This window comes from Scyliorhinus canicula, chromosome 4 (assembly GCF_902713615.1).
Source record: "Scyliorhinus canicula chromosome 4, sScyCan1.1, whole genome shotgun sequence".
NCBI lineage: Eukaryota > Metazoa > Chordata > Chondrichthyes > Carcharhiniformes > Scyliorhinidae > Scyliorhinus > Scyliorhinus canicula.
The window spans coordinates 143,339,751-143,353,059 of NC_052149.1; the positions used below are offsets into that span (position 1 = coordinate 143,339,751).

The 13,309-nt window shown below is 46.7% G+C and overlaps 1 protein-coding gene across 1 annotated transcript in view; it reads left to right on the forward strand.

The window, feature by feature from the left end:
* Positions 1-13,309, forward strand: part of LOC119965051 (clathrin interactor 1-like) — a 236,983-nt gene that overhangs the window by 167,201 nt on the left and 56,473 nt on the right. The window contains 2 exon segments of the mRNA XM_038795287.1: positions 597-825; positions 12,707-12,791. Of these exon segments, the coding sequence (XP_038651215.1) occupies positions 597-825; positions 12,707-12,791 (314 nt within the window).

A 13,309-nucleotide genomic window follows, 5' to 3' on the forward strand; every position in this document is an offset into this window, starting at 1 on the left:
ATTTCACTGACTCACTACTTGAAAAGAAGGTGTCAGCAGATTCTGAATAATTTTAAAACTGGACAGGATAGGTAGCTGAGGATGAATTTACAGGGTTATTGACAAGAGGACTAAGTGCAATGGCCCTTTCAAAGAACCAGCTCAGGCATGATGGACTGAATGGACTCTCTCTGTGCTGTACATTTCTATGATTCTTTGACTGGAGAAGGATAGCAGGTTTCCCTATAGGATGCTGACAGTTTCATTGTCACTTTTGCAGATATTACTTCCAATATATTTAAATGTTAAGTAAAATGATGTGATGCTATTTTCTCACAACTTTAGAAGGAGCTGGGCAGTGCAGACAACTTCTGGATTTCCATGTTTAACTGCAGATGTGATCACTGGAAGTTGCTGTACGACTTGTGCATAAATAATGGTGAATGTTGATAGCTTTTTCATTATTTTCACAGTAAAATCCATCCTATTATGTCAGTGTTGTAAGGTTTCATTTTATTTCTGACCTGCATAGCTCCCCTCTGTTGTGTTGTAACCACCTGATTTTTCTTCAATCTAATGTACTTTTGTTGTTGCAATAATTATGTTTAAAATTTCAGTGATAGTGAGGAGGAGAGAAGACCCAGAAACAATGGCAAAATTGGAAAGTCCGAATACAAAGACGAAGAGGAAACGGTAACTACCAAATCAATCCACATCACCCAGGCAACTGAGACCACCACTACCCGGCATAAACGGTCTGGGATACCTTCCAAAACAGTTGACCTTGGAGCCGCAGCTCATTACACGGGAGACAGTGCTAGCCCAGAACTAAATTCTGCTGTAAAGGTGGGAACTGATTAATAACACATTTTTAAGGCCCATGTATGTGCACTTAAGCTTTTTAGGTAGAATACTTTTTTTTTTCTCTTTAAAGCACTTCATCAGATCTTCATGCGCATAAGCAGGCCATTTAGCTCATCATGGCTACGCCAACTCTTTGAAAGCACTGTTTATTAATCTAATTTCACACTCCTCACAGCCCTGCAAATGTTTTTCTTTTCAAGTATAAACCCTTTTGAAAGTCACACTGATAATGAATGACATCAGATATCTAGTTTTCTCTGCAGAAAGTCAGTTAATTTGTTTGGTTATATAAAAAAAATATTTCATTAGCAAGCCTGAAATATTATCATTTAAATAGATTGTATCTGCTTTTAAATTATTTATTTGCAAAATGTAAACTTTGCCCTCCAATTTCCCCTCCCCCTCAACATTTATGAAAGTGCTGGGCACAGGTAGCCCTCTGTGCCTTTCCAATCTTTCAGTCCTTGTGCATGATCCTGGACAGTGGTTGTCAACTGAAATTTGGCCATTGTTCTTGCAGCCAAACTCTCCGCCACGCTTGCCCCACTCCATTATGGCCTGCATCCATTTTCCACTCGGTGACACTGGATGGCAATGTGAAATGGGAATGTTAACCCCCCGTTCATAGAAGCACGGGATGGTGTAGCTAATTTTAGTATCACTTCCGTCTGCTGTGGCTAAGCTCCACTAACCTAGTACAGACTGGGATGATCTTGGCCTGTTCTACTGTAACAGGCAGTGGCATTGCCTCATTGCACACCAAAGGAGCTTTCTTCTTTATGTAATAATGTTCCTTGCCAGATTAATATGGATTAATTTGATAACATCTGCAGCACATTGCCAAAGATAACAATTGAGTTGAAAAATTAAGATGTTTTTTTTGATTGAAAGATAACTTTTCCCTGTCTGGACTTTCTGTGCTATCCACCATTGAGTGGGCAGGTTAAGTTCATTTCCCTAGTGCTGTCCTAACTTGCTCTTTGTTGCCTGTGAATGGCTGTAGGAAGGGAAGTGTGATGTGAATATTTAACCCCTCTTCTCGCTCTTAAAATCCATCATCTTTATTCAGCGCCTCACTGCTACTGTGTGCCTGAGGTTATCTACTCACTGTGCAAAATATGTCCACGGATATATACACGGTGTAGATAGCCTCTATTTAGCTGTCAAAGTATAGTTTTTTGTCCTGGTACATGACCCACAGTTTTGCAGGGTAGAGCATGCCAAAATGCATCCCACTTTGTAGAGTACGATTTGGCACCGTTAAATTCTGCCCTGCGCTTGGCCAGGTTGGCACCAAGGTCCTGGTACAAGCGAATGGAATGTCCTTTCCACTTTCACCCCCTCGTGCTGTTCGCCCACCTGAGGAATCCGTTCTTTATCCTGGAATCTGTGGAGCTTTATGTTTATCGCCCACGGTGGTTCCCCAGCACAGGCTGCTGCTGGAGCAACCTGTGAGCGCAGTCTACCTCCAGGGCTTGGTGAAGCCGTCCTTGCCAATCAGCTTCCCGAGCAACTCTGCAATGTATTCTGTGGGGGTTTCCCCCCTCTGTTTCCACCGGCAGCCCCACAATCCTCCAGTTTTGTTGACATGACCAGTTTTCTTGGTTGTCGACCTTGTCCATCTACCCCTTCTGGGTTTTACCAGCCTCGCCATCTTGGCCTTGAGTGTTGCAATCATGTCCCCTTGGTGGATTTGTCAAGGTTGTCGACTTCTGGGCCTCGAACCTCTGTTCCATTTTGTCCATTGCCTCTTTCATAGGCCTGTTGCAACCTCCACTGCCGCCTCAACGGCCACCGCAAGGTCTTTTTTCATCTCCCTGTATCTCTGGAGCTTGGAGGTTATAAAGCACTTCATTTATTCCATCAGTGCCCAGGTTTGCGCTGGCCTATTCTGAGGCTGAAGTTTCCTTTCCCTTTTCCCTGCTGGCTTTTCGGCTGGGCGGCTGGTTCTTTCCCATCTTAGATGGCAGTGCGGTCGATGGGGGTTAATTTGGGGAATTTTCTATGCTTTTGGTGCCAGTTTGTTGGGGTTAAAAGGCTTAGTCGATGTTCTTAGACAAGAGCCAGCTTTCGCATGACTGCTCATCTCATGGCAGCCACCTGAAGTCTTGATGACCTTTTTTTTCCTGAAATTGAGTTGCTAAAGATAAAAACTATAAGAACAAACAAATGCCCCAGCAGATTCCGCAGTCATGCTTGCTGCATAATCTCCCATAAATTCAAGGTCAACATATTATGGTCGGGATACTTCATCATCAGTTCTGATTTGTTAGGCCGTTGTCAAAATACCTTAATTGCAGTGTTCATAGAATTTACAGTTCAGAAGGAGGCCATTCGGCCCATCGAGTCTGCACTGGCTCTTGGAAAGAGCACCCTACCCAAGCACCACATCATACTTTTGCATTTTGTTCTCGGGTGTGAAGCCAATGGTGCATTTACTGGTTGCCCTGAAAGTGTTAAGAAGGACATTAGACAACAGTCGGTAAGCTTTCAGGATTTTTCTTCCTGAAGCCTATAAATTTATCAAATTTACTGAACTCACTTCTCCAACTTGCTAAGGCGCGCTTTGAGCTCTCAACCTCTGGATTTCTAGTCCAGTACCATAAACACAAAGCAACCATATTCCTGCTTTCTGAAGAATTTTTCGTTGACTTATGTATACTAAAAAAATGCTTTTTGCATCTTTGCAAAACGGATTCATCAGAAATGTTTGAAGGATAACATCGTCAGTATTAATGCAATATGCTAACATTTGGACATGACTAAGGCATTGTGATTCCTCTTGAGTGCTAAATTTATGTTGGCTCATTACCTCGTGTGCGATTGACCTGGGTAAATATCACCGATGAGAGACAAAGCCTGTTTAACTCTATTGCTTTCTGCAAGTGTTTATCAGTTTTCAATCATATCAAAGCATTATTTTGGCAATCAGCAAACTTTCTCTGTGCCACGCTACATTTTCTGTTAATGGCAATTGTCTATTTTATTTGTTGTCGTATTTCTACTCTTATTTGTTTCAACAAATGCTACTCTAGTTGGTGCCACAATCTTGGTGAAGTGTAATAGTAGCTGTGTGAAACTTTCATCCTGTATCTGCTTGTACTCTTTAATGAAACAACAATGCAACTGCAGGTTTGTCCCTCTAACCTGTTTGGAGAGTGTATTTTGATTTGCACAATGTTTGGTGTAATATTGTTAGTGGTAGGGAACAGTTTTGTATTGATAAATTAAGAATGTCATCAGGTGAATTAAAACATTTTGAAAAAGCACTGTTGTGGTTCTCTTAGCTCCTCTGTTATACAGAGCTATGCTTTCTGAATCCACAGAATGTGGAAAACAGTTCTCACAGGTTTAATTTCACAGTCACAATTTTTGGACCTGACAGTCTCCTCTTCCCCCGCCCCCTCGCTAAGATTAGGGGAGCTCCCTTTGCCCAGTATGGCCTCATTGGCAATCTAATTTTATGTAACCCTGATTAGTGAAGGCTGTTTTCTTTTTTATTTAGCTGACTAGCAAGGCAACAAGAGTTGCATATACACCTGTACAAACAATTGTCACTTAGCATGTGAATAAGGTGCTTGCATTCTGTTATTTACATTCATATTTACAGTCCATGTCAGAATTCTTGAATTATAGCACTTGTTCTGATGGGGGAGTCCTGTTCCCCTGTTGCGTCCTTGAGGGTTCCCGGTTTTCCATTGTGGGTGACGGGAGGAGAGGGGAGTCTGAACCCTCAAGTGTCATGAAATTTCCCCTCAGACCCCCAATCAAGAATTTTATCTTTTCTAATTTCAATAACTTGGGCAGGTCTGAGAGCTACTCTTGAGGCCCTTGGTGGTACTGCTGACTTCCAACCTAGCAGAAGTCTCTGCCTGGTGATCAGTGAAGCAAAGGCCAGGACATCTGCTCTCTTCCCTGTCCAGATCTCTGGATGCTCTGATACCCTGAAAATCACCACCGATGGGCACAGCTCCATCTCCACCCCAAGTCTTGGGCAGGACCAGAACATGTGGGTGTGATTTGTCTAGCCTCTCTCCTCCTCCTCTCTCTCTCTCCTCCTCTCTCCCCCCCCCCCCCCCCCCCCCCCCCCCCATACCGTTCGCAATTACCCTCCACTTCTGGGAAGAATGCTCTTGTGTGTTTTAATAAGGTGCGATCTATGCACCACCTTGAGTTGCATCAGGCTAAGCCCGGCACAGGAAGAGGTGGAGTTGATCCTGTGCAGTGCCTCGATCCAGAGTCTTCCCACTATCTCCATGCCCATTTCCTCCCCCATTTCTGTCTGGTCTCATCCAGTGGAGTCCTGACCTTTTCCATAATTCGTAAATGTTGCCACACTTGTTGTCTCCCCACTAGTCCAGCCCTACCATTGTGTTCTAAAGTGTGTGCCCGGGTAGCTGGGGGAATGCTCTTGCCTCCTTGCGGGGAAAGTCGTGCAGCTGCACGTTTCTGAGCTTGTTCCCTTTCGGGAGTTGGAGCTTCTCTAAATGTTCCCCCAGGGTTGCCAGTCTACTGTCACATGCATGTCCTTTACTCTGTGTACCTCTGTCCTCCCTCCATCTCCCAAATGTGGCATCCATCTTTGCCTGTGTGAACCTATGGTTGTTACAGATGGGGGCCTCTCTAGACATACCACCAAGCTTGAAGTGGCGCCTGATCCAGGTCTTCAGTGAGGCCACTACCACCGGGCTGCTGGAGTGTCTACGAGAGGGAGCCGGGAGTGAGGCGGTGACCAGTGCCCGAAGGGACGTCCCTCTGCAGGAGCTGCCTCCATTCGGACCCAGTCCACCTCCGTCTCCTTCAGCCACCGCCTCCCTCTCTCCATCTTTGCTGCCCACTGCTATAATAGGAGTTCTGTAAGGCCAGGCTTCCCATGTGCCGCCTTCGCTAAGATGGTTATATGTATCCTAGGGATTCTCTCTCCTCTTCTCCACATTCATTTTGACCGTCTGTACTCTTCCTGCTCGCAAAAGTGGGAGTGAGTCCCAGCTTTGCATCTCTCCACGAGGCTGGAGAGGTTCCATTTGTGGAGCCACTTGCATCCCTAGATACCTGAGCTTGATTTAGGTCACTTTAACCTCCACTCCTCCCTCTCCCCACTCCTCCCTTTCGGGGGATCACCAGGAGGATTTTGCATTTCCCAGGTTGCGTTTGTAACCGGAGAAGGCTCTGAGCTACCTGAGAAATCCTGTTATCTTTCCCATGCTTGCCTCGGAATTTGAAATATAGAGGAGCAGGTCATCTACATAGATCAAAACTCCGTGCTCCCTGTCCCTCTCCGAATGTCCATCCCCCATTCTACCAATCTAAGGGCGATGGTCAGTGCGAATAGAAGTGAGTATAGTGGGCACCTCTACCTCATTCCCCTATGCAGCCGAAAGTGCTTGGAGTTGGTGGCATTCGTCCGTTTGCTCGCCATAGGAACCTTGTACAAGGGCTTCACCCACTCGATGAACCCTGTTCCAAACCCAAACTGTTCAAGCTCCTCCATGAGGTAGCTCCATTCTACTCAATCGAAGGCTTTCTCAGCGTCCAGGGAGACGATCACCTCTGGTGTCCTCTCTCCGATGGGATCATTATTACATTCAGCAGGCATCTGATGTTCGCTGTTAGCTGTCTGTCCTTTACAAACACGGTCTGAACTTCCGCGATCACTTTTGGCAGGCAGCTCTCCAGGCACCTCGCCAGAGCTTTCGCCAGAATTTTTGCATCAGTGTTTAAGAGGGAGATCGGTCAATACAATCCACACACTGTTGGGTCTTTGTCCTTTTTGGGGATCAGTGCGATCAAGGCCTGGGCCAGCGTAGGCAAAGGGCCCCTTCGACAGTGAATCGTTGAGCATCACCCACAAATGCAGGGCCAGTGCTGCTGCAAATTCTTTGTTAAAGTCTACTGGGAACCCATCCGGTCCTGGCGCTTTCTCTGACTGCATGGAATTAATACATTACATGATTTCGCTCATTGCTAGCAGTTCTTCCATTCCCTGTTATTTTCCCTCCCCTCCACCGGTATGTCCAGTCTGTGGAGGAATTGCTTTATCTCCGAGTCCCTCTCCGGTAACGCAGTTGTTAGCACTTGCTTCACAGCGCCAGGGTCCCGAGTTGGGTCACTGTCTGTGTGGAGTCTGCACGTTCTCCCTGTGTCTGCGTGGGTTCCTCCGGGTGCTCTGGATTCCTCCCACAAGTCCCGGAAAACGTGCTGTCAGGTAATTTGGACATTCTGACTGGCAGAGCTGGTGGACTGCCTTCTCTGTGGAGAGCAAGTCGAATTCCATCTGCAGCTTTTTTCTCTCTTCCAGCAGTTCCACATTTGGGGCCTTGGATACTGTCGATCCAGCTCCAGCATGGGGCCGATGAGCAGCTGCTTGGCTGCCCTTTTATTCCTGTCCCTAAAGGTCCTTTGCGCTATGATTTCCCACCTGATCACCACTTTCAGTGCCTCCCAGAACGTGGCAGGTGAGACCTCACTATTTTTGTTGCAGGTTACATAACCTTCGATGGCTTGGGCTACCCAGGGGAGTTGGGCCAGGCCTTGTGCACATGGGAGAACAAGGGGAATTCTTTATCTCTCGGGTGGCTGTATCTCCACGGGTTCTCTCTCTCTCTCTCTCTGTGTCTCTCTTCCCCCCCCGCCCCCCCCCCCCCCCCCCCCCCGGGCACGCGCGCGCGCACACACACAATCTATCCCATGACGGTGTCCTGAGTCATTCCTGTTATGGATTTCGCCCTGGGGTTTCATCTTTCCACTGTCAGGTTGTGTATGTAGTTAAAAGTCGCCCACCATGGTGAGTCAGTGGGTGTCTAGGTCTGGGATTGCAGCCATTGCTTTTTTGACGAACTCTGCATCCTCCCAAAACTGTGCATAGCCGACCGGGGCCACTTCCAGGGTCCTGCTGACCATAACGAATCGTCTCCCTGGGTCTGTCAGTTTGCTCATCTCCATGAATGTCCTGCAGTCGGTCCCACTGGCCCTTGTTCATAGGCCATTCAAGTTGGCCGTCGACTACTTCCTCGGTTTCGCCATCTGTTGCAGCCAGCCCTCTAGCAACCAGCCTCCCACCCTCTGCTTCCCTCCTTGTACCCTCCTAGCCTTGTGCTCCCCCCTACTTGTTCACCCCCTCCTTCTCACCCTTTGATTCCCCTGGAATTTTGTTCTTTTCCCCCCCCCTCCCTGCCGGTCGCTCCCTTCCGGGAAGTGCGCCTCAGCCTCCTCCCTATCAGCATCTCTCCCTCGCTGTATCTCTGTGCACCACCTTGATTGCTAATGTAGCGACTCCCCTAACAGTGAGATTCTCCGATTTAACCCTGTCTACCTCTTTTTCTTCCCCCTCCCCTCTTCCATACCCTTGCATGTGATCGCCCCTGCCCATCTCTCCTTACAGCCCGCGTTCTGGCCATTTCTCTCTATTGTTGCTTGTCCAGTCCATTTTTTTTGGACAAAACTGTTGACCTCCTCCTGGGCTGTCAAAGTATAGTTGTTTTGTCCTGGTACATGACCCACAGTTTCGCAGGGTAGAGCATGCCAAAACGCATCCCACTTTGTAGAGTACGATTTGGCACCGTTAAATTCTGCCCTGCGCTTGGCCAGGTTGGCACCAAGGTCCTGGTACAAGCGAATGGAATGTCCTTTCCACTTTCACCCCCTCGTGCTGTTCGCCCACCTCGGAATCCGTTCTTTATCCTGGAATCTGTGGAGCTTTATGATTATCGCCCACGGTGGTTCCCCAGCACAGGCAGCTGCTGGAGCAACCTGTGAGCACAGTCTACCTCCAGGGCTTGGTGAAGCCGTCCTTGCCAATCAGCTTCCCGAGCAACTCTGCAATGTATTCTGTGGGGGGTTTCCCCCCTCTGTTTCCACCGGCAGCCCCACAATCCTCCAGTTTTGTTGACGTGACCAGTTTTCTTGGTTGTCGACCGTGTCCATCTACCCCTTCTGGGTTTTACCAGCCTCACCATCTTGGCCTTGAGTGTTGCAATCATGTCCCCTTGGTGGATTTGTCAAGGTTGTCGACTTCTGGGCCTCGAACCTCTGTTCCATTTTGTCCATTGCCTCTTTCATAGGCCTGTTGCAACCTCCACTGCCGCCTCAACGGCCACCACAAGGTCTTTTTTCATCTCCCTGTATCTCTGGAGCTTGGAGGTTATAAAGCACTTCATTTATTCCATCAGTGCCCAGGTTTGCGCTGGCCTATTCTGAGGCTGAAGTTTCCTTTCCCTTTTTCCTGCTGGCTTTTCGGCTGGGCGGCTGTTCTTTCCCATCTTAGATGGCAGTGCGGTCGATGGGGGTTAATTTGGGGAATTTTCTATGCCTTTGGTGCCAGTTTGTTGGGGTTAAAAGGCTTAGTCGATGTTCTTAGACGAGAGCCAGCTTTCGCATGACTGCTCATCTCATGGCAGCCACCTGAAGTCTTGACGACCTTTTTTTTCCTGAAATTGAGTTGCTAAAGATAAAAACTATAAGAACAAACAAATGCCCCAGCAGATTCCGCAGTCATGCTTGCTGCATAATCCCCCATAAATTCAAGGTCAACATATTATGGTCGGGATACTTCATCATCAGTTCTGATTTCTTAGGCAACCTTTGTCAAAATAACTTCATTGCAGTGTTCATAGAATTTACAGTTCAGAAGGAGGCCATTCGGCCCATCGAGTCTGCACTGGCTCTTGGAAAGAGCACCCTACCCAAGCCCACAACCTCACCCTATCCCCATAGCCCAGTAACCCCACCCAGCACTAAGGGCAATTTAGCATGGCCAGTCCACCTAACCTGCACATCTTTGGACTGTGGGAGGAAACCGGAGGAAACCCATGCACACACGGGGAGAACGTGCAGACTCTGCACAGACAGTGACCCAAGCCGGGAATCGAACCTGGGACCCTGGAGCTGTGAAGCAATTGTGCTAACCACAATGCTACCGTGCTGCCCGACAATGCCACCGTGCTTCCCGACAATGCCACCGTGCTGCCCAACAATGCCACCGTGCAGCCCGTCAATGCCACCGTGCTGCCCGACAATGCCACCGTGCTGCCCGACAATGCCACCGTGCTGCCCGACAATGCCACCGTGCTGCCCGACAATGCCACCGTGCTGCCCGACAATGCCACCGTGCTGCCCGACAATGCCACCGTGCTGCCCGACAATGCCACCGTGCTGCCCGACAATGCCACCGTGCTGCCCGACAATGCCACCGTGCTGCCCGACAATGCCACCGTGCTGCCCGACAATGCCACCGTGCTGCCCGACAATGCCACCGTGCTGCCCGACAATGCCACCGTGCTGCCCGACAATGCCACCGTGCTGCCCGACAATGCCACCGTGCTGCCCGACAATGCCACCGTGCTGCCCGACAATGCTACCGTGCTGCCCGTAATGTAAGCCTACATGTGACGATAAAGATTATTATTATTAAAGGCATTGTACACCATTACTTATATTGTAAGATATGTGCTTTAGACTGCAGTGTATTGGTTTGACGGGGCTACTCTATGTTCACTGGAGTTGAATTGTTAATTATTGTGCCTTGATTTCTTTGTAAGGTTCTTTTGTTGTAATCTGCCCCAGATGAATGTGTGGGCTCTGCTGCTACCTGCTGGATGCTGTAGTTGCTTTCGCATAAATTACAACCTTAGTGGCAAATTATTGATTTTATCACACTTGGGAGTATGATTTGCAACACACAGATGCCATTAACTTTCAGGAAAGTCAGGATTTTCATATTATCCAAAGGACTGTTCCCTACAAATGGAGATGATTTCCTTTATCCTTACAATCCACCCATATTATGCTTTATATGCACATATGTGCAGAAGAATAATCTCCAAAAACATGAGGTTCTTTTCATCTACGGGCAGCGGTAGCACAAATGGCTAGCACTGTGGCTTCACAGCGTCAGGGTCCCAGGTTCGATTCCCCGCTGGGTCACTGTCTATGTGGAGTCTGCACGTTCTCCCCGTGTCTGCGTGGGTTTCCTCCGGGTGCTCCGGTTTCCTCCCACAGTCCAAAGATGTGCAGGTTAGGTGGATTGGCAATGATAAATTGCTCTTATTGACCAAAAATGGTTAGGATGGGTTATTGGGTTACGGGATGGGGTGGAAGTGAGGGCTTAAGTGGGTCGGTGCAGACTCGATAGGCTGAGTGGCCTCCATCTGCACTGTATGTGCTATGTTCTAATAATCTAAGGTTCAAAAAGGATGGCAAGTGCCATTGCATGAAGTACTGTACATACTCAAATGTTTACACTCCGAGGTAGCACGGTGGCACAGTTTTTAGCACTGCTGCCTCATGGCACCGAGGCCCCAGGTTCGATCACGGCTCTGGGTCACTGTCTGTATGGAGTTTGCACATTCTTCCTGTGTTTGCGTGGGTTTTGCCCCCACAAGCCGAAGATGTGCAGGGTAGGTGGATTGGCCACGCTAAATACCCCCTTAATTTTAAAAAGTGAATTGGGTACTCTAAATCTATTTTTTTTAAATGTTTACAGTCCTAACATCTGCAACAAGTTAATAAAATAATAGTTTTTGTTAATGTACTGTAACATTTCTTTTAAATACAAAATCCACTCACTAGGCCTAAAGAGTTACTGGTTTTATTTTGAATCAAGCTATAGGTAGATGAAAGGCAAGTAATTTGTTGCTGCTCAAAAGCCAGTATTTTCAGCGTCTGCAGTAATTTGTATGCCAGTTGATGGAACTTGGGTGGTAAATCACACTAATTGTAGAAATTCACAGGGGTTTATCTTGTTGCTCTTCGCCAAATAACTTAGTGTTATGCATATGTTTTGCCATATTGTTAGTGTTTCAAATGTTAAATTTGTACAGAATAAAAGAGGAAATTGACTGTCAAATTTATCACTGAACCTGATGATAAATAGTTTCATCAAAGAAGTTGATTTGTGTCTCATCCACCAATTATAATCTTCAGCCGGGACCCAGGAAGAGACTTCTGTGAACAGTAGGAAGTCAATCATTTCCTATTCTACCGAAAAAAAATCACCAACTACTGAACTTTGGAAGTGATATATTAAAAAAAATCTTTGTTTGATTGATGGTAGCACAGTGGTTAGCACTGCTGCATCACAGCATCAGGGACCCGGGTTCAGTTTCGGGCTTGGGTCACTCTGTGTGGAGTTTGCACATTCTCTCCGTGTCTTCATGGGTTTCCTCCAGGTGCACAGTCCAAAGGTGTGCAAGTTAGGTGGATTAGCCATGCTAAATTGCCTCTTAGTGTCCAAAAGGTTAGTTGGGGTTATGGAGATGGGGAGGGGGCATGTGCCTGGGTAGGATGCTCTTCCGCAGGGTTGGTGCAGACTTGATGGGCCAAATGGCTTCCTGCACTGTAAGAATTTTATGATCTATGATTTGAGGATCCACCCAGAGTATTTATCCTCACATTCTTCTCTGGGAGAAGATAACATAGTTGCATGTTGAGGTCTTAATACACTGATGTCCAAATGTTGTGTGTTTGTGTTGCATTGGTACACAGAGCCTTGGTTTCCATTAGTGTGCAAATATACCAGACTTGCTGATATTATGAGGTTTTGATGTTCTGCTTTGGGACTTTAATCACCAGATGAAACCATAATATTAACAGCATTTCCAAATGAGAAAACCAGAACATTTGTCCTAACCTCTGAAAGATTTAGTTATTCAAAGAAGAACAAATGTTATTGTAGCAGAAAATATTTTTATTAATGTACAGTCGCAGAAATTATGTACTAATGAGTCAGAAAATTAAACAAGTATCCAAAGTAGAGTATTCTTGAGATCCAAATACTCAGAATTCAGTAAGCAAGAGCACTCTGGTCATTGTGCAGCCCCAAAGGTTCAGTGCTTCCTTCTTATTGTCTCTGTCTTCTTCTGTCTAGACTTCAGCACCAAATACCGTTAACAACAACTCAAAGAATGACCTGGTAGACCTACTATTTGGATCCAGTCAGATTTCTTCCACAGGTAATGTTGACACTGATTTTTCTTTGATAGTGCACCTGAGCCCTACTTCCTGAACAGCAGTGTTGATCAATTAAGTTACTGGAATCATTTTCATGAGGCAGCTGACTCTCTCTATTACTTATCCAAAAGCAATTGGGGCAGATGCCAGTTTCCAATCATTGTGTTGTTCGGGGCACTGTACCTGCTGCATGCTTCCAGCAATTCTGCCCTACTTTTAATTAAAACTTGGTACCTTACTAACATTTGTTACCTGAAAAAAACTGGTATCCAGCCAAAGGAGAAAACAATTGGGCACATTTGAACAAAAATAACTCTGCACTGTGATTGGGAACTTTAAAACCTATTTTCCCTGACTACTGTTTGGGTTCACTTGTGTGAGGCACCCGCATATATATATTTTTTAAATCTGCCAATTTGTCAATTTAATGTATTCTTATTCATTTCCCCTGCTCCCCATTTAACCAGTCTGGAGGGGAAATAAATTGTGGCACCCGATTGCTGCTGTGGGTGAAGATCAG